The sequence below is a fragment of the Cnephaeus nilssonii genome (genome assembly GCF_951640355.1).
Source record: "Cnephaeus nilssonii genome assembly, chromosome: 3".
In the NCBI taxonomy this organism is placed as follows: domain Eukaryota; kingdom Metazoa; phylum Chordata; class Mammalia; order Chiroptera; family Vespertilionidae; genus Cnephaeus; species Cnephaeus nilssonii.
In genome coordinates, this window is record NC_137074.1 from 84956625 (window position 1) to 84979797 (window position 23173).

At 36.2% G+C, this 23173-nt stretch overlaps 1 protein-coding gene across 1 annotated transcript in view; it reads right to left on the reverse strand.

The window, feature by feature from the left end:
• Positions 1–7911: 7911 nt before the first annotated feature.
• Positions 7912–23173, reverse strand: part of EPHA3 (EPH receptor A3) — a 360174-nt gene continuing 344912 nt past the window's right edge. Inside the window, exons 15-16 of the mRNA XM_079766339.1 lie at positions 15986–16141; positions 7912–8040 (exon numbers count right to left, since the gene is read on the reverse strand). Of these exons, the coding sequence (XP_079622465.1) occupies positions 7935–8040; positions 15986–16141 (262 nt within the window). The 3' untranslated portion in view covers positions 7912–7934. The remainder of the gene's footprint in view (positions 8041–15985; positions 16142–23173) is intronic.

The window sequence follows — 23173 nt, forward strand, 5'->3', positions numbered from 1 at the left end:
TAGAGTCTTTTTCTATTTTTGTGTTGCTGAGTTGCTGATATGAAATATATATTTATTATATGAAGCATACCTATGGCAGTTAAATTCAGATAATGTTATCTATAACAATTTGTATTGGCTTCCTCCCAAGGCTTTTGACTTGCTATGTATGAGAATAAATGAGAACCATATGAAAGTCAATAAGTTCTTGATAGTACATGACAGTTTTTGTTCTCTCATCCTTGATTTTAGCAAACATTCCAAGGTTTTGGCTTCCATCATTGAGGATGATAGGCTTCAAAAATGTAAGGGAATTTTTTTTTTTTTTGGCTTCAGATAAGAATCCCAACTTAACACACTTCCATAAATCACTGGTGTGGAAATCTGTCATAAAATGGCACAAGAGTACTACTTTTTTCCTTGTGGTATTTGGTGTTTCCAAATTAGATTATTTGTTGAATGTTCAAGGGAGCATATTTGCTTGAAGAGTTCACCATATGTCAGACAAATCTCATGCTCTTGAAATGGAGTTCACAGAAATGAAATCAAGGGTAACTGCCTATTCCTTCCTCTACCATGGTAGTAAGAATCAAAGTATTTCTCAGAAATATGAAGCAGAATAACTACTAACAGAATCACTGAGTAAAATCATGGACATTGAAAAGTGGCAAAATGGAGACTGCCCAAGATCTTAAATCCAGAATTCAGTTCATAATTGCCTTCATATTTTATCATCATTAGTAATATTATACTAACAGGTAATAGAGTGTAGTTATTCAGAAAAAGGATCCTAGAGTTGATCTGGACTTCATCTCTTCTACTTGTTAGCAATATGACCTGGTGTGATTATTAACTCTATGCCTCACACTACAAGGTGAATAACATACTCAGTCCATAGAGTTTCTAGGAAATTATCAAGCAATTCTATTTAAATATATATATATTTTTATTGATTTCAGAGAGGAAGGGAGAGGGAGAGAGATAGAAAAATCTATGAGAGAGAATCATTGATTGGCTGCCTCTTGCACACCTCCCCCTGGGGATTGAGCCTGCAACCAGGGCATGTGCCCTGACTGGAATCCAACTATGATCTCCTGGTTCATAGGTGGACACTCATCCAGTGAGCCACACTGGTTGGGCTATCAAGCAATTTAAAATTTTTTATTTGTTGTTATTGTTACTATTGTTACTTTTTAATTTAAGTAGAACATTATATTTCTTCAAAAAAGTAAGGTGATAGTCCACCTAGTGGGAAAATATGATTTAATTATGACTATATTCATTAAACTTGTAACTGAGTTTTCCCAGAGAATTTCAGGGTGAGGACTTCAGTAAACCTCCAAAATCTTCTTTTTATAGTGTACTAAACTCTACCACTTATTTTCCTAAATTGTGTCTAGATCCCCTGGGTCAATAGAATGTGTATCCCAGATGCCCCATAAGAAGGGTAGTTTTAGTAGGCATGTTGACATTATTTGTACAGAGTAATAGAGTATAAAGGATCAGAAAAGCTTTGGCATTTACCTTGTTAAATTTTTATAGCTAAGCTCTGGTTCAAGGGTCTACTTAAACGACTTAACTGCACTAAGAAAAATAGGAGCATTGAGACCAATGAAAAGAGTCCACAAAATTCTATGAAAATGACCCAATTCTAGCAGAAAGAAGTGTGTTTAATGATCCAAGATACACAACTGGAACATTGACTAGCTTTATTGACCTCAAGGAAATTTACACTTTCCCTTATAAGGACAAAAATCCCAGGGACATCTTCTTTATTATATTATCAAAAATGGTTCTAATACATTTAATTCCACTTCAATTTTTGAATGCTTATTATATACTTAGCATTGCAAAGGTCAAGGGGGCGCAGTGGTTTACAAGGCACAGTTCCTGTTCAAGGTGCCCTCAGCTATAAGTTGGGATGGGGCATAAAAAAGAGGCAATTTCAATAAGATATGTTATGCAGGATCAATTAGGAATTCTCTCGAAAAATCAGAAATTTACATTGGATCCATGTTGCCTTGTCTCTGAGAGGGCAATGAAGGGTGCTTTTATGAGTCACCACATTCCTCACTTGCTTCACTCATTTTTATAACCTGCTAGGCCCTGGAGGCATTTGTGTTTGTCAGAGGAACTACAAAATTAAATGGCTCTAATACATTAGTCTGATTGATATTGGAGATATCAGGACTGGAGGCAGATGCATTATTTAGGACATTCCTTTATTTAGGAAATCTATGTAAGTAATGAGGTTGCGGTGGGAGACAGAGAAAAGAAGTTAGAATTCCTATGATGGCATAATGGTTTAGGTGATCTAAAATGAGCTAGAGGGAAGAATAGAGGATGGCATTCTAATTGCTAGGTTAATCAAATTGTGAATCATTGTTTCAGTTAAGGATAAGCAAGAAACAGACACCAAGAAGGAATTAGACCAGCAAGAAAAATTTTGGTGGAAATGCTTAAGAAGGATTGGGACCTGGAATAAAAGAAGGCACATGGAGCTTTTAGATAGAAATACACATCTGAAACCTATATATGGAGAGACCAAAGGAGGGAGGATTGGGTAGGAAGATCAGACTGCTGTGGACCTCTGAGAAAAACCTCAGCCAGGATGATTAGAGCATGAGATCCAAAATCGCTTATTAAAAAATTCTGTCACTTGAGAGGAAATGGATACACTTTAGTACTTCCACTACCATGTTCTGGGGTAAATTTTGCTTGGGAGTTTGAAACTACAACAGCTTGGGGTTGTCAGCTAATTGCTCTTCTAGTAAGTTCTCTCTTGAAAGGAGATCTGAACAGTTCACACCCATAGAAATATTAGATTCAAGTAATAAGAAAAAAGAGTTAAAAATGGTTGTCTGTATGGAGTAAGAAATGAGTGAAGTTAGCAAGAGATTGATGATTTCTTAATAGCATTTTAGAACTATCTGCCTTTACATATTACATATGTAAGTGACAATGACTTGTGGCAGAGGTTGCTATATAAATTCCAAAAACTTTTCCTTTCCATTTAGGCACACTACACCTCCCACATTCTCTGCCATTAAGTACAGCAATATGATTGATTTCTAGTTAATAGAAGAGAAGTGATATGTGCCACTCATAAGCAGTGCTCATAAAATCAGCTGGACAACCACTCCCTTGCTTCAGTTGTACTGGCTGATAGAAAGATCTTAAGGCTTTATACTCGCCAGCAGATGGAGAGAGTGTGGGATCTGAATCATTGCAAGCAAGGCCACCTGGCAACTACTTTGGGTTATTCTGTGTTTAAAATGATGGTGATGGTGTTTCTTTTTTTTAAAGCTGATGACATTTGGAATTTAACTATTCTAGCAGCCAGAATTAACTTATGAAAGGTGGTCCAAGATGTATATATATATATATGGTGTCAAAGACACCTTTTACCTTTGAATTTTATCTTTTTCTTTATTGGGTTTATTTTTTGTTGTTTATTGAGTTCAGAGACAGAGGAAGGAGAGGGAGGGAGGGCGGGCAGGAGGGAAGGAGAGAAAGAGAGAGAGAGAGAGAGAGAGAGAGAGAGAGAGAGAGAGAGAGAGAGAGAGAGGAACATTGAGTTTGGAGCTAAAAAAAATTCAAAGATATCTATTAACTTATTCAGGTTTGGCTAACACCATCAATTTAGCAAGTTCATAATGTTAAATTAATTCTCCTTATTCCCTAATACTACTAGTGGTGCCATTATTCCCACAAATACCCAGAACCTATATTTTATGGTTTACTTTGATTCCTACCTTTTGAACAATTATCATGACGATTTGGCAAGTCCTATTAACTCTCCCTTCTTCGTGTGTCTATGCATCCATTCCATTTTTCAAATACTATTACCACCACCCCAGAGCAGCAATTTTCAACCTTTTTCATCTCATGGCACACATAAACTAATTACTAAAATTCTGCAGCACACTAAAATATATATTATATATTTTTTTGCTGATCTAACAAAAAAAACAGGTATAATTTTGATTCATTCATACTGGATGGCTATTTTTATGTTGGCTCTTGTCACTTTATTTGACAATCTAAGGGAAAATAGGTCATTGTCCCTGACTAAATAGTCAGGTATTGCATGTTATTATTTAAAATCCTCACCTGAGTATATGTTTACTGAGTTGAGAGAGAGAGAGAGAGAGAGAGAGAGAGAGAGAGAGAGAGAGAGAAAGAGAGAGAGAGAGAGAAACAGAGAGAAACATTGATAGGTTGCCTCTCAATCAGGATTGAACCTAAAACCCAGGTATGTGCCCTGTACGGAATGGACCCCACAAGTTTTTTGGTATATGGAACAATGCTCCAACCAACTGAGCCACCCACCAGGGAAGGTATTACATGTTTTAAAAGTTCTATGGCTCACCAGTGCACCTGCCTTGGCACACAGGTTGAAAATCACTGCTCTAGAGTAAGTGCATAGCTTCATGTCTCCAACACCAAAACAGATTTCCAATATCATTTGTTCTACTTATCCCATAGCTTTTCCCCAAATCACTTTTGCAAATAACCACTGGCACTGTCCCCAGATAATTTTTTTGATTACAGTAGCCATTATATTATGGAAAGAACACAGAATAAGAAGACTTTAATTTGAAATAACTTTTTTCTATTCACTAGGGTGACCTTGGGAAGAATTCCACGACTTGATTCCATCATCTACTACAAGGGATAATATCTCTTCACAGGATTGCTGCAAAGACTTGGTAACTTGTAAGTGGTGATAGCAAAGCACCTGTCTCATCTGAGTGCATAATGTACCTTTATTAAATGGATAAACATGTTGTTCTTTACCTATTTCCTTTTACTTAGTTAATCTGCTTACAAATTATCCTTTCCTCCTCTCAACATTTTCAAATGCTATTTCTCCTTCAAGGCAAGCCCAAATCTGATCTTTTATGATCTTTCCTTATCTATTTCCACCACTGTGGAAATGTTGATCACAGGTGTTATCTAGCCTTACATTGTGAGTTAGCTTTTGGGTTTTCATGTACAATGGTTTTTCTTTAAGTAGATTGCACTACTTTGACTAGGGACCTACTTTCTACAAAGTATGAGGCGTTTTTAGTGTTTTCTGAAATTGTGGTTGTTTGTTTTTTATTTTTATTTGTTTTATTTGGCCTGTTCAGAATTCCTTCCTTTTTTCATAAATGATACTCTGGCTTTTTGACATAACCTACTCTGACACTTCTAATCCCTTAGATCAATGATTCCACATAATCACACCCACTACATCCAAGAGCATAACATGAATCCCTCTTCACTAAAGGAGAAAAAAGAAACAGAAGCACATTCTTCATGACTTATATAAATTTCATTGTTTTGTTGTTTAAATAAGCACAGATTTTAATAATATATTTAAAAGTTTCAAAGACCACTTCTGTATTTCAATCTGTAAAAAATATTTTCATTATGTTTATTATAAAAATATAAATGTTCCCACTACAAATCATTTTACATTAGTAAGAGGCCATCTACATTGTACAACATAAACTAAATGAGTAATGTTTTGAAAAGAAGTTTAAAGTAAATACATATTTTCAATCATATCACATTTATACATTGTTTAGTTGATACTTGGTACAGAATAATCTGGGCAAGGTACCAGAAATAAATAATATATGTAAATCAAATTTACGATACAAAACAGATAATATGGTACATACCATTGTATGGAGATATGGTTTCATGTTTATGGAAAGTCAATGCAGTTTCTGTACAAAGAGATGGCCATCAGCATCTAGTACCTCTACTGCACAGTTAAGAATCGTACACTGTTATGTTTACATATGTACAGGGTAAGAAGTGTGTAAAGTAAATGTATAAGAGGTTGGGTAGAAAAATAGTGAAAAAATGAAGAGCAATATACTGTGTATATGACTTCTACTTTCAAACGGAAACCATAGCCAAAATAACAATCCTCAACTTCTATTAGTTTATGAAATGCACAGATTTCGTTGAGTATGCTCAGAATACAAAAGTAAATGCTAGTTGGGGATAAAATGAGATTGAAGCCAGAATTAGGTCTCAGTCTAACATTCCACAACACAAATTTTTGATTACAAATGGTTTTAGCTGCTTCTAGGCTTAAGTAAAATTTGTAATTAATTTTATTGTTGCATATAACTTTATAAAAATTCATGCTCTTATATATCCAATATAAAATTCTAGTTGGATGATTTGACTGTAAGGAATATTGCCAGATTTAAGAAATAATCTCATATGTGAAGGAACACAACTTAAACCTTATTACAGTTAACTTACAACATATTAGCACTTGTGAATTTTGATTTGATTGTAAGCTGTATAATGTTCCAGTTTGCATAAAAACATAAAGTTTGCAGTATTTTTATCCATTGTATTCTTATGACATACATATTTATTATTCTCATAAAATGATCATATCAGCACTAGAAGATATAAATAGAGCTAAAATGTTTTAGTGGCTAGATCTATACCAGGTACAGCTTTTAAAATATTACTGATTATGCTCATATTTGACCTTTATGAATAGTAAGTCTAAGTTCCCACAATGAGAGATCTCTCCACTGCCTACAGATTTTGAATCATTGCTAGATAACCATTTTATTTATTTCAAAAATAATACTGTTTATGTAAAGTAATTTAATGCTTCTAATTTATACACCAACATTATAACAGGTGCATTTCAGTGAAAGACTCTTTAAGATAATAATACCTGCAATAGATTATTACAATGTTTAATTAATTAAACTAAATCCCCATGATTCAGATGAATAGTTTAGTTATAATCATTAGCTAAAAACAGCTCAGCAATTATAAGCTAATATATAGAGTGACATTTCATAGCCTGTCAGAAAGTGATTGTTTTTTACTTATGCATTGGCCAATAGGCTGTGTTGCCAATTAATGCAGCAATTGAAATAGGATTCCAATAATTTCCAGTGTAGCTATTCTCTATTTAGGAGCTCTAACTTAGCTTCTTTACCAACGAATTGTTTCCTAAACACCAGAGTAGGCAGGTATGCCATTGAGAATCCATTACTTACAAGCCAGTATGTTACACTAAATTAGGAGCATACATTTTATATTAAATGGAGAGACAAAAATGTGTGAGATAATTCAGACTGTGAGATTTGGTTAGTGAATGAACAGGGGAATGATTTGATTTCTATATATACATGGATGTTTTGAAAATCTGGAAAGAAGCCCATCATTCCCTATGTTTAGTTTTCCATGTTTCCTACCGCTGACAATTTGAGAGAGCATTTGGCACTGGGCTGTAACAAATCCAAATTAAGTCATTGAGGCATAAATAGAAAACAATAAAAACAATTAGAAAGAAAATAAATATGTACTTTTCTTCAAAATTAAGACACATTTTACATGATAATACTTAACAAAGCTAATAATTATAAATGTATGGTACTTAAAACAGCTACAAACTTTATATGCTTTTTAACAGATAAAAGAGAATAATACAATGAAAAGGTAGTAAATATGGCCAGATAGTTTGAGGTATAAATTCCTCTGTTTTTCTTGCTTTTAAAGAAAAAAAATACCTGTTACAGATTTCTTCTGTATAGAAAAATATCACAAGTCTTTTCCTTTGTGGCTAGTACTGAACAGAGCCATAATGTTCATTTTGTTATTTCACTTGTTTTGCTTTTATAATAGTCAGTATATGATCCATGGCTCTAGGCTAGCTCTTCATCATTTCATGCTGAAGAATTTTAATTTCATCAATCAACTAATATAAAAAATCAATTGCAAAACAAAATAACACCCACCCAGTCCGCTAAATGATATGGGAAAATATAGAGTTTTTAAATTCAATTTTAAGGCATTTGTACTCATATATGAGTGTCTTATAGGGTTTGAAACTTCCACCAGTATCTCCAGAATTATCATCTGTCTGCAGAGTGATGCTACATCTCCCACAGCCACCGCTTCCTTTGAGAAATAGCCCTTTACACTGGAACTGGACCATTCTTCGATTGTGTTTCTAGAGCTTTAATGCTACTGATGATCTTCTTCTGTGGCCCAACCACAGTGACACCAACCTTTTTCATGTCACTGTAAAAAAAGAAAATAGAAAATGTTTGGTGAGAAACATTGTTTCCTGGATAGTATGTAAGCATGAGGTTTTCAGTTAGCAAAGCTTATAAAATCATATATCTTAGTGGTTTGGACATAATTTTTATTTTTACATCATCCATGTATAGTATCCTGGCCATTTCACCTCTAATATTGTAGAAGAATATAAATGTTATAGTGGGTTGAATAGTGTCCCCTCAAAATTAATGTCCACCCAGAACTACAATAGGGTCTTGGCATATGTAATTAAGACAAAGATCAAGGTGAGATAATACTGGATTAGGGTGGACTCTAAATCTGATGAAACTATTCTTATTAGAGACAGAAAAAGGACACACAGTGACAAAGAAAAGAGATACATGTGTAGATGGAAGCAGAGATTGAAGTTATGTTGCCATAAGCCAAGGAATGCTGCGATTCACCAGAAGTTGGAAGTAAGGAAGGATTCACCCTTAAAGACTTGTAGCCCTGCTAACATCTTGATTTCTGACTTCTGGACTCCAGAAATGTGAGAAAACAGATTTTGGTTGTTTAAGCCAATACATTTGTGGTAATTTGTTATGACAACCCTAGGACACTGATATAGATGGTCACACATTCTTTGTGGGGCATTCTCCCATTCCCTTGAGTCTGGGCCAGCTCCAGGACCACTTTGATTGACAGAGTATGTCAGAAGTGACACTGTATCAGTTTCTACCCTCGGGTATTCAGAAACTGCCAGATTCAACTTCTTTTCCCTTAGGACACTCTCTCTGGGCCGCAAAGTGCCATATATGAAGTCTAACTACCCGGACACATTGGAGAGGCCATCTGAAAGTGCTTAGTCTGCAGTCTCCGCTATGTAGCCACGTGCACCATGAGACAGGAGTGAAACCATCTCCAGCCCTCCAGACAAGACCACATTCCTGTTAGATGAATACTTCAGTCAGCACTAACACTACAGCAGAAGAACTGCCTGCCTAGCCCTGTCCAAATTCATAACCCGTGACATTGTGATATGCAAGAAAATTGTTGTTTTAGCCTTTAAGTTTTAAAACAGTTTGTTGTCAGCCGTAGATAACTGGTACAATTTCTTAAAAGTATAAATTGCTTTCAAAGTAAAAAAAATATATATAAGAATTTATTTCTATCAAAGTTACTAAATTTAAAATAGTTTAAACTTAGAAACCAGACATAAAATGAAGATTATAAGAACAAAAAAATTTCATTAAGAAAAAATGTTATATGAACATGTGCAAATTATTAATTAAATATTCTTGACTCAAGTAATTATTTCATATATTCACCTCTTTCAGATATTGACTCAAACATCCCCATCTCATGAGATCTTCCTGATCTATTTAATATTGTAAAACCTCTCTATATTCATACCTCCACTTCATATTTTATTTTCTTGTTTCATTTTCTTCCAAACATTTTTACTATTCAGCATATTACCTTTCTTTCTGATTTATTTTCTTAATTCTCTATTTTGCTCCACAAGAATGTGAATTTCATATGGTATTCTTGTTGGTTTTGTACTCTGCTTAGCAACCATACTCTGAACAATGGTTATCATTTAGTAGGGGCTCAATATGTACTTAGTAAAGAATGAATCAATAGTCCAAAATACAATTATCTGGGGAAATTGATAGAGGAGTAAAGTATCACTTGTCAAAGAGACCCAGGCAAATTGAGAATGGCAAGAAGAAAACACACACACACACACACACACACACACACACACACACACACACACACGGGGCTCCTTTATATTGAGCCTATAGGAAAGAATGAGAAATTGGGAGTTTCAACTACATAGTAATGAACTAATGATTCCTTAAGAAATGAGTTCCCAAGCAGTAAAGGTGGGCAAGCAGAAAATAGGTAACAATTTAAAATCACTTTAGATGAGAATTAAGTATCTCCTGCATAAAATTAACCAAGACTGGTTGCATGCCTATCACCTGAGCTGGCAACGAAATTCCTGATGATCTGCAGGTCACCATCCTGGTGCCATTCAAGGGGCTGATAAATTTTCTATGGACACCTTGTATTTTTCCCAAGGTCCTCTCTGATCACACTCTTCAGCTGCTTTGTTTCATCAGAAAGGCTAGTGGGAAGTGACATCAGACTTGTCACTCTTCATGTAACTGTGGATAATGAAACCTTAACTTAGAGAATATAGGCTGTTTGTATTGACCCCCACTTTTGAAAGAATGTGCATTCTATGGGATTTTGATTCTTTATATTCCTTGCATCTATCTTCAAAATGAACAACAGACATTTTCATTCTAGTCCCCAAATTATATCAAAGTCAGGTTATGAATGTACAGCCAGAAAACAAGGCAGATATAAATATATGTGTACAAATCAATAGATCCTTTTTCTTTTTCTATTTTTTCTAACATCTTTCTTCCAATTCTATATCATATTTTTATGACTCACTAATATTTGTCTCTTCCTTTTCTCCTTTTTTAAAAGCTCAAAAAAAGATAATAATGTATAGCAGAAAAAAAAAAGAATGTTTCAAGGCAGTATACTAATTTCCTGAGCTCTTTGAGAAACTTAAGCACAATGACAGAGTAATATGACACAGTGCCATGCTATGACTCTTGGCTCTGACCTCCCTCTGGATCACCTGGACCTTAGCAGGCAGGTAAAAATCAGATGCTGAGCACACACAGAACTCTCTGAAGGGCCAGCCCAACTCTGGGGCTCTTGATTCACTAGGAAGGACTGAGTCTTCTTCAGCCCAATGCCCACTCATCACTTCTTTATAGATGTATGTTCCAAGCTCACGCCTCAAGAAATCTTCATAAAACTTTCAGATTCCATGTCTCAGAACCCAATATAGGCAAAATTTTCATAAGCATAATTCTATGTTTAATGCCAAGGATTATATTGGAAAAGAGAATTAAAGCAATAATCCCTTTAGGTTATGATTTAGCTTGGGTTTTTCATGGACTCTCCACTCTCTCTACCCCCTCCATAATGTCTTCTACCCACCACCTTGTCATGTACAAAATTGTTCTAAACATGCAGCTGCTACAGTCTCAGTAATACTCCCCACATGCTTATATCATTTTGACTACCCTGTTCAGAAGGGCAGTGGATAAGTTCAAGACCACAGGACAACTCAAGATTGAGACCAGAGGTTAATGAGCTATATGGTACTTCAAAGGCAAAAGGATAGGTGATGACACTTGGAAAATGGCATCTAAGAGAACAGGATAATGACATGTTGCAATTAATCTGCCTAATATTCATTCCACACACTTCATTCTCTCTCCAGAGTCTATGGTCACTTTTGCCCCCTTTCTTATTCTCTCTTCCTTCTTATATTAACCTTCTGAAATCTATCTTAGGCTATTAAATAATATTTTTTTAAAATATGTTATATATACTGAATAAAATTGCATATTTTCTGGATTTCATCTGAAAATGAAATGACTTGAGTAGCTTGCTGTAAATGAAATCCTGAACTAACTGAAATAAGTTAATGCTTATTTAAGTTTGAAGCCCTATTGAACCTTTTCTGTGATTTGATAGTCTGGATAAAAAATAATTTAATATCCTTTTTTAGTTATCACTATCTTATTTTAGAAGACTCTCTAGTGTTATTTAGTCAAGGGAATAATTTCTGAATTGAGTCTGAATGGCACAAAGAAAATAAGGATTGAAAGAAATCAAATTCAAACAATAAACTTAAGACTGAAAAAAGGATGAAATATTGGGTTAAATATTTTAAAGGACTTGAGATATCAATGTTGCCTCATTAGAATTCCCGAAATAATTACTGTATGAAATGTATTTTTCTTTTAATTCTCATTTTTGTAGTATAAACTATGGGCAGAAGGTACACCACACTGAGATCTAAGAAATAATTATTTTCAAGGAATTTCAGGCCAATAGCTCTTAATTCTATCTTGTTCCTGAGTTCAGGAGAAAGGACAGAAGAAAGATCATTGTGGAGTTTGAAATACAGAGAGATCTGAAACCATGTGACAGTGTGAAGAACAAACCTGAAAGAGTTGAGTCTCAGGAAAGTCAGTTTTCATATTGAATGTACAGATTGTTTAAATAATAATAACAACTATAAAGTGAAAATATTCTAACCAGCAAAAAAGAGCTTACTGTCTAACACTGTATGGTTGAGACAAATACATTTCTCAGTTGGAAATGTAACAAATGCTGCCACTTCACCTTTTTAAGCAAATAGTTTCTTAACATATTCACAATTTACAATGTCTGACTATATTTAACCCTTTGCACTCGCTTGCTTTTTTCTCGATTCCTTTATTCTACTCGGGATTTAATTTTTTAAATACCCCAGATTTTACAAAGCGCAGCAGTAGAATAAAAAACTGGAGTTTCTTTTCATACAAACTTATTTATTTGGATTTTTTTATATTTCAAATTATTGATACATTCAAAGAGTAATATTAATCTCGACATCCGAGTGCAAAAGATTAAATTGTGAGCTGGCAGTTAATCATATTAACAATGTTCTGTCTCATCCACTTCATAATTTAAAAGCTATAAGTGTTGATATTTTATTTAAAATAAACATTTATAAAATGTTGCCTTTGAAAATCTGGCAATGGTGCAGAAATATTCAACTGTGTTTGCTCTCTCCTATGCTTCTGTGCCCCAAGGCAAGTGTCTTGTATATCATAACCCCAACTGTTTACATTAATAAAGTAAGAATTAAAAATATTTAAATATATTACTATATCCTGTGATTATTTATGATAAAAATAACTACTACGGAAACTCAAGGCATGTTGCAGATTTGAGTCAGAAGTCTATTCAATAAACAGTGAATTTCCCTCTAAACAGGAATGCCAACACAGGTTAAATAGACTAGAATGAGCTTATTTCTTAAGAACAATTTTCCTCTCCCATAGTAATATATGAGGTCCTTTTGTGACTTGTTGTGTTTCTGATTGGAATATTATGCCATGAATGACAAACTTCTTTACCTACTTACTAGGCACTTATATTGCTACTAGAGGCCCGGTGCATGAAATTTGTGCATGGGCGGGGGGAGGGTCCCTCAGCCCAGCCTGCACCCTCTCCAATCATACATCCCTCTCGCAATCTGGGACCACTGGCTCCTAACTGCAGCCTGATCAACCCTAACTGCTCCCCTGCTGGCCTAATTGCCCCTAACTGCTCTCCCATGCTGGCCTGATCACCCCTAACTGCCTCTGCCTCAACCCCCACCACCATAGCTTTGTCTGGAAGGAAGTTGGACATCAGGAAGATGGCCAGTCAACCCAGTCTAATAAGCATATTACCCTTTTATTAGTATAGATAGATTATATAGGATAGGATTGCTTAAATGGTGGGGGGGAAGCCTTTTTCATCAGGAAGCGATGCTCTTTGCAGACAAAAATACATAATCCCTATATCTGGACTGATAGCCAGCCATATGCACCATATTGCCAAACCAGTTATTAAAAAATTGAACTGCTTTCTTACACCTTACACCAAACAGCTGTTGCCCTTAAAACCCCTCCTCAGCCCATACCTTAGGTTGTGCCTTCGCAGTTAACCCAGATTAGATTCTGATTGGTCAGTTTCTATGCCAGTCAGCGTCAAAAGCTCCGCCTCCTAGGCAGCCATTGGCTCTTCTGGGAAATCCAGAATGGCCCTGCAGACAGATCTCTCTCTCTCCAGGCCTATCTCTGGGCCTGACCTGCAGCCTCCGCAGCAGATGCTGATCAGACCCTGCCTCTCTCCTCTCTGGGCCTCACCAGCAGCTGAGGGGGCTGCTGACCAGACCCTGCCTCTCTCTTTTTCCAGGCCTCGCCAGCAGACACAGCGGCTGCTGATCAGGACCTGCCTCTCTCTCCAGGTCTCTCTCTGGGCCTGATCCGCAGTCGCTTTGGCAGAGGTGAGGTCCTTAGGCCTCTGGCCCAGCCCCGGGCCACAGGCTAACGACCTCACCGCACCCGCCTCACCCTGACCACCCCCCTGCCACCACCCCACCTGCCTGCCTGCACCAGCCTTGTGGGCCACAAGGGAGGGACCAAGAGGTGCTCCATGCACTTCCTGGTGACCAGTCGTCAGTCTGGTTGTTTAGGTCATGATGGCCCTAGGCTATTATTAGCATTGATTAATTGCACTGCACATTCCTTTTTGATAGCTATTCTGTAGCTCTCCACATTGGCTTTGTTTAAATGATTGACAAGATGATAATGAATGCTTTAAATATTCAACAATATTTAAATATTCAACAATATTTAAATATTCAAATATTGGTAGGAGAGGTTAAGACAAAGGAAATCGAGGGCAACAAAGAGATTGTTTTAAGAAACAAAGATGAAAGATAGAAGATTCTGAAACAAAGATGGACACAGTTTGCAAACAAACTGTACAAGCTACAAAACTATGTGTACGTTGGTGTATCTGAACAACACAAAAGCTTTTTTTGTTTTTGGAACAGTTCTCTGTTTTACCCTCAGGAAAAGGCTCTTAGAGCCAAGTTCATGCCATCTTTTGAACAGAAATAGTTATATAATAGGTAACATATGACTTTGAAGGTGCCATTTATAAGCAGGACTGAGCCCATCAAAATTTTCTTTTGAGGGCTTAGAGTTAAGAGAGTTGGGCCCTAGTCAGGTGAGTAGCAAACTAAGAATGCATGACTGAGGGCTGAGAAAGCCATTTTTATCAAATGTTCATGGGAGTGCAGCAAAAGTCACTGTGCAGAAAAAGAAAAGAATGATGCAGGTTATAATAAGAAATGAAGTAAATTGACTCTCATTCACAGAGAGAAGAATATGGCTTCTAGTTCTTTACTGCCAGTTCCCAATTACCATAGCTTGTGAACAAAGATAACTGTTATTGACTAGTCACTGGATTCACTTGATAAACCCCCTTCCATTAAGCCCAGGGGTTTCCCAAGTCAAAGAATTGCTATTATCCAAATATCTCTGTCTAAGAAATACATCATATTATATTTAATCATTATTGGCTTTTAACACATCAATCCATATTAATTACGTATACTAAAGGCCCGTAGCACGAAGATTCGTGCAATAGGCTTTCCTTCCCCTGGCTGCTGGCACTGGATTTCCTCTGGCACCCGGGACCCAGGCCTTTGCTCTGGCCGCTGCCTTCAGTCTGCACTCCGGCTGGAGCCTTCAGACTTCTCTGCTCTGGCCTGAGAGCCACTCCTGCAGCTCCCTCTACCCGCCGCCTTCCCCCTCATAGCAAGCGTCCCTCCCTGCCCAGATGCTCCGTGCCTGCATATGCAAATTAATCAGTCAGCTTTGTTGGGTTAATTTGCATACTCACTCCTGATTGGCTGGTGGGTGTCATGGAGGTACGGTCAATTTGCACATTTCTCTTTTATTAGTGTAGATTCTGTTTTTCTAATCTGAATATAAGCTTTTTAAGGAATACAATAAAGTAATACCTTAAACTTATTTGTAACTTAATTTTTAAAGATGAAATCCTTCATAGACTCAATCGTAGATGATAATATGCTTATTTAGCAGCTGTGAAAGCTGCTTCTGACTTTAGCATGTCTCCCTGTATACCAGCTTATCCACTTAAAGTTTTCTTTTCCATTCCCACAGGGACTAGGTTTGTTAAAAGAAACAGAAAACACAAAATCATCATGCCCTATCTACTCATGTTTTCAGTTAGGGGCTTGGGTGTTTGAAGTTGGGTACAGATATGTATCTGTTGGTCTATCTGAAGTAGGTCATAGTTGAGTGAACACACCTTTTGTGAAGGAAGAAGACACATCAATACACATAAACCCAAAAGGTGTTATTTATAAAGAGAGAGACCCAGGATCCAGTTCAGTGGTTACAGGGACAGTAAGTACCTCAGAGGTTCAACTAATATTTATAACACATTAATCTAAAACATTTATGCTCAGTAGAAAGTTTAGAATCATTCAGTCCTCTTAAAAACTTTTTCTTACTCTGTAGAAATCTTGGCTATGGTGTCACAAGAACTGTATTCTACGCCTGTGAAGATTTCTTTGCACTGTGCTGTTCGAACACCATTAAGCCAGTCACTTGTTGTGCGGAAGGTAGTGATGTCGACATTGCTTTGGTCCAGAAGAAGGTTTGATGGCCTGCAAGAAAAGAAAATACCAAAGGGAGAGAGGCCAGGAGTCAGCAGAGTTTCTGGATGTCAAGATTTGATACCTTTTTAAAACACTGAAACTTGGCCAGTGAAGTGCATAAATATATCCATACATACTTTACTAATTTAATCCATTTAACCATTAGCAAAGATGATATTAATTTAGGATACAGTTATTACAAACATGATGCACTGAATAAGTTGTTGTCTACTTTAATTATGGATTTGGTTTCCCATATTAAATCCTGGCCAATGTTCATGTTACTGTCTGTCTAAATGACAATTTGGACAACATAAACTATACTTATAGCAAGACACAAAGTCAGCACAGATTTAAATAATGTCACAAATGTCATTAAAAATAAAAATAACAAAAAGAGTGAAAAGCAGTGATGAGTAACAAATGAAATCATTGCATATGTGACAACACCAAAAGGAGAGGTCATTATATATATAGAGAGTTATACTTGTATATGTAGAGTTCAATATATATATGTACATTTGTCTATATAGTATATAGAGAGATAGATGATGGATAAGTGAATAATAAAAAGAGAGAGACTTTTTCATTCTACTTATTTCACTAAATATGATATGATTTCACTCATATGTGGGATATAAAACAGAAAGTAAACAAGAAGACAAAAAAAAACATACAAACTCATAGACACAGACGATAGTATGGTGGTTACCAAAGTGATAGGGGGTTACAGGAGAGGTAGAGGAGGGTAAAGAGAGTTAAATATATGGTGATAGAAGGAGACTTAACTTTAGGTGGTGAACATACAATGCAATATACTGATCATGTATTATTAGAATTGTACACTTGAAACCTATATAATCTTATTAATCAATGTCATCCCAACACATTTAATAAAATTAAAAAAGAGAGAGAAATTAATTGTTACTGTGATTTGTATTGCACAATATAATCAGCATTAAAAAGACTTTATAGCCCAGCCATTGTGGGTCAGTGGTTGAGTGTTGATCCATGCACCAAGAAGTTGCTGGTTCGATTCTGTGTCAGGGCACATGCCCTGGTTTCAGGCTTCTTCCATATTGGGAGGTGTGCAGGAGGCAGCCAATCAATGATTCTCTCTCATCATTGATGTTTCTATCTCTCTCTCCTTCTCCCTTCCTCTTTCTGAAATCAAAACAAGATTTTTTAAAAAGAGAAGTTCTAGCATTGTTTTATATAATTACAGGCCTAACCATAGATCTATTACCAACTGTCATATGGTGAACCAAAGGGATGTGAAAGAAATGGAAGAGAGCATATTTTCACCCCAGAAGAGCCCAAAGAAGCAGCCTTTTGGTGAACTGCCCTTAGGGTAGGTTTTTCAGCTCTCAGTAACCTCTTTTTTTTTTTAATATATTTTTATTGATTTCAGAGAGGAAGGGAGAGGGAGAGAAAGATAGTAACATCAATGATGATAGAGAATCATCTATTGGCTACATGCTCCCCACTGGGGATTGAGCCCAAATCCGGGCATGTGCTCCCGACCGGAATCGAACCTGGGACCCTTCAGTCCACAGGCCAACGCTCTATCCACTGAGCCAAACCAGCCAGGGCTCAGTAAACCCTTTAATTTTCCTTTAACTCATGAGACTGAAACCAGTCCCCAGGTGGACAATTGTCCTATTACTTCATCTTAGAAAGGTCCCTGGGTTCAAATAGTCTATATTTATTTGTACTTTTAGTCTATAGGATTAATACATGAAAAATACTACCATATTTTCTTGGTCCAATAATTTTGTTGTAGTTGTATTGCTAATTATTCTTCTTACCTCAGTAGCTTAGCTGGTAATGGAACATGAGGTTAGGTAGATGGACCAGGGTTTGAATCATGCAGAAGAGCTAGATTTATATTAAGTATGTTTAAAGAAGAATAGTCCTTCTTAAGAAAATGCACAGAGGGCAAGCTGAGGATGGGATCTCTGGATGCATGGTGCATTAATTAATACGTCAGCAAACTTTTAGGATCTTTTCGATGTGGACCAAATGTCTCCATGGACATTTGGACAGTATCATTGTCTTTTAAAGTGTCATAACCTATTTTTTATCTTATAACTGAGAGGGTACATTTGGATTTTTACCTCTTCTGAACATTTTATATTTTGTGATACTGCAATACCATTTAATCAGCATTGAGCTCTTGAAACCTTTAAACATTATTTCAAGTTAGTGAATATTAGAATATTTTTAAACCAGAACTTCACATTTTCATATATATTGAAAATTAATAATTGGCCTAAATGTAACCCACCTTTTGAAATGTTTTTTTAAGTTCAAAATTTATAATTATTTTTCAAAAGACACCAAAACTAGTGAAAAATATGTTAACATGAATTTATCATTATTTTAGAAACAAATTAGCTTTTTAAGGTACCAATTCCAATATTTTTAGAAATAGTATGAAATAACAGCAAATGATCCTTCCAGACACACTTAAACTATATAGTGTTTTACCTGTGAATACTAACCCTGAATATAATCTGGGATATGTGGTAAAAGCTTTTGTTCTCCTGAGAAAATGTCTCTGTGAGGCACATCCATGTATATGCTAACTGTACCCATTACTTAAAGAAATTTTTAATTGGGCAATTTCTATTACCATGATGACATTTCTTCAACTCACCCCCTGACATACAGGAGACATGTATAAGTGTGAGGTCATGATTTTTAAACCTGAAAACTTTTATATCATTCTCTAGACATGCATCCTGTTGTGGGAACACATGAGAGGAATATAATTGACTATTGGAATTTTGTTGGAGATACATAAACATATTTGGTAAATATGGTCAAATTTTAATGAAATTATAATGCTGAGTTTAAGAAAAATATAGTAATGTGACAATTTGGTTTGCCCTATATATTCATCCTCAGTGGAAAATACAGATCAGTAGCTAGTTCTCTCACTGGCAGAATCATTTGTGAAGTGGAGGACAGCTGAAAGTGGAGGACTTTTCAATTATCTTTCCCTTAGACCCATGGTCGGCAAACTGTGGTTCGCGAGCCACATGCAGCTCTTTGGCCCCTTGAGTGTGGCTCTTCCACAAAATACCACGGTCTGGGTGAGTCTATTTTGAAGAAGTGGTGTTAGAAGAAGTTTAAGTTTAAAAAATTTGGCTCTCAAAAGAAATTTCAATCATTGTACTGTTGATATTTGGCTCTGTTGACTAATGAGTTTGCCGACCACTGTCTTAGACTAAATCAACTACTTAAATCCTCTCTACTTTAAGCATTTTGATTATAAATTAAATCTTAAAATTATGGAGTTTATAATTTATGTTTATGTCTTATGGTTAAATTTTAACTAACTTTCAGAGGTTATCTTTTTAAGAAAAAGGTAGAGACAAAAGAGGCATTACTTTACAAAACAATAATTTTGATTCCTTTAGGAATATGTAAACTACAAAATATAAATATAACATTTTGTATATTATTCTCTTATGGAATATATATATGTATATATAATCCTATCTAACAAAATTCAAATAGTCAATGCAAATTAACTGTAACTCCATGACAAAGATGGCGGTGCCCACAGCCAATAGGGAGGGATTATGCAAATTGACGTGAGAAGGCGAGAGGCAGAAGGCGGCACTGATCCAGCCGGCTTGAAGGCGGAAAGGTGTCTCCGCTCTGGCCGGAGTGAAGGCGGAAGGCGGCAGCCAGAGGGAAGGCCCAAGTCCCCGGTGCTGGAGGAAAGCTGGTGCCAGCAGCCAGGGAAAGGAAGGCCTATTCTTGCACGAATCTTTGTGCATCGGGCCTCTAGTTTTCTATAATCCTTTAAATTACTCATCAGATAAAGATAAAACAACTAATTTTAATAATTGAAAATCTCTTGTTTTTGTTTGTTCCTTAGAACTTTATTTTAATAACTGAAAATCTCTTGTTTTTTCTAAGAATTTGAGGAACCCAGGTCCCAAAACTTGCATGATATTCTTGGGTTGTTTTGGCATGGCTATCATGCATGAAACAGCCTTTGTCACTAGCCAGAATCCTATATAATAAAGAGGTAATATGCAAATTGACCATAATGCCCTCACAAGATGGCTGCCTACAACCAGGCTGACAAGGAAGTTAGTGAGGGATGACCAAATGACTGAACAGCAGGCTGCGTGGGGTGACCAGGCCAGCAGGGAGGCCATGAGGGGTGACCAGGCTGGAAGGGGGGCAGTTGGGGGTGACCAGGCTGGTGGGGGGGCAGTAAGAGGTGACCAGACTGGCAGGGGGCAGTTAAGGGCGATCAGGCCAGCAGGGGGGGAAGTTGGGGGTGATTAGGATGACAGGGGGGCCAGTGAGGGGTGACTAAGCCAGTGGGGGGGCAGTTGGGGGCAACCTGACCAGCAGTGGGGGGCAATATTAGCGGTGATCAGGCTGGCATGCAGAGGCAGTGAGGGGCAATCAGGCCAGCAGGGGGGCAGTTAGGGGCAACCAGGCAGGCAGACAGGTGGAGCCAATGGTCCAGAATTGTGAGAGAGATAGAGCCTAAAACAGCAGTCGGACATCCCCCGAGGGGTCCCAGATTGGAGAGGGTGCAGGCTGGGATCAGGGGACTGGGCCTCTAGTTAAATATAACATTGGATCCATTGGAAAAAATCATTGAGTCAGTAAACAGAATGGATAGAAACAACAATAAATGTTATGTGAGAAAATTTTATAAGAAAAATGAAATGAGACCTAGAAAGAAGATGATATTATATTAAAATCTCTACAGGCATGCCCCCCACCCCCCTACACACACACCACACCCCACAGCTTGGATTTCCACAGTAGCTGTACATAGACTCTAATGTCAACTATTGTAGACTCTTGGTCTCATGAATAGCAATACTTTTTATTTATGGGTTTGTGGGTATAAAGAATCAAACCCCAGGACATTTATTTAGAATATTTATGAAGCATGCCTAATAGCAAAAAGTAGTTTTTCTTTCTTCTCAATTCAGAATGGTTTGTATTTTAAAATTCAACACTATGGCCAGACTCAAAAGGAGTTTAGAGAAAATTAGTATAAACAGATTCAAATAGAACAGGATGTGAGGATTAGGGATTAGAGTGACCCCAACCGAGCTTTTCTGTTTATTACTTGGATCAAAGTGCAAGGAAGACAGAGAATGACCTAATTTTAATGCCAGTGACCTCAGACTAACCAGCCCTGCAAAGTATCATTTTTCCACTTCCAGGATTTCTCTGGGGAATTGACATAAAATTGGTTCCTTTCCTCCTCGGAGAGGACATCTGGAGAGTTTATCAATGGATAGGAATTTGTCTCTCACTGTGAAGAGCCTGTGATGTGTCTTCATGCTCACCAAGGGAATGTGGGCTTTTTGAGCAGCTGCAGGCACTGGCGTTTTTTTAGACCCAGCCCCAGACATTGGGTCTGAAGGGGAAATTTATAGGCTGGGTGATGTGCACCGTGAGCTCACACTTTTACTAGACAAATTAGATAGGTTTCAATCCGTGCAGCTGTAAACGATGTCCTGCAGAGTTCCACCTGATCTTTTACAGCTTTTCATAAATCAGTACCTACTGGCTGCGGAACACAGCCATTAAAAAGAAATCATGGAAATTATATGTTTGCTCAGGGGAAACAAAAAAATAACTTTCCTCCCATTTTCTTTCCCTCCTTGTATTTAGGTTTGTGAATTATTCTTTTATGGATATTCATACTGCTGCATTACAGGTACATCTATATTTTCTTCCCATCAATTCTTATTTTATCTGTAAATGCTGTCATATCAATTAGCCCCAGATACTGGGAAACAAATATCAATAAGTGACTGCCAGTCCCAAGAATATCTTCTCATAATGATATTATTTCATGTTGCGTTAGGATTCTAAACTATGGGAATTGAATGCTCAGTTATCCTTCTGTAACATAAGAAGACTCCTTTTGGTTTAAAAAGGGCTTTATTTTTCATGTATTAAAATAATGATTCATACACATTTTTGAATGAATAAGAAGATGCTTACTGAGTCCAGAAATAGTAATAATATTGGAGATGTATGCTATACCACTGTATTTACATACATTTTCTGTTGTGAATAGTTTCTGAACTATATTAATTCCAAAGAGTAAGTTCTAAAAGAAATATTAATTATTTCTACTTTTATGATTGTCTGAAAATAATAATATTTTTCAATACCTTTTATAATTTAGTGTTATTTTTTTTATTATTTCAAAGGATAATGATGACATACTGTATTTCAAAGGGAAATCTTGTATTTGCCCATTTTTTAAAAGTGTGGATGTATGATGAGCTTTATCTTTTTATCTCTAACATTAAAATATCAAATATAGTTAAATAAATTTAATCTGTTATCAGTAACTAAAGGTAATGTTGAGTATGTATAGCTCCCAACAGTGGACTAATATGTAATTAACAAATTAAGGAGAAGTAAAGTCATTGCATTTAATTATCTGTAGGTGTTAAAGACAAAAATCTTAGCACTTATAGCTATTGTATCTGTTTTAATTCTTTCCAGTAGAAAATTACCTATTTTGATTTGTAAGATTAAAAAAAAAATCACCTGGATATTTAACATGTATTTATGTCCCTCCAAAAGGTTCCGTATCACATTTGTTCAGTGAGGAAAGTCACCCTGTCAGTTTCAGAATTGGAGGTCAAAGTCATTTGGAAAAACAGAAAGCTTTCGGGTCATTTCATATTTTAAAGGATATATTTGTCAAACAGCAGTTATTCTCTAAAATAATTTACTATGTACTCTTAGAGATCAGAAGCACTTTATTAATAATAAATGCCATTAACAATGAAAAAATTGTATTGCTTATATTTTCTATATTTATCTTGTGAATTAATAAAAATAACTCTCTTCAGTCAGTGAGCAATGCAATGAAATAGTATATTTAATATCAATTCAGATAAATTAAGTATTGAGTTGAGTTTTCAGAATCTCATTCTAAATACATTTAACATATTTTTTAGGTATTTATTCCATGAATTGAGTTGCCTACCTTTTAAAACCCCATTTTCAATGTATCAAATATAA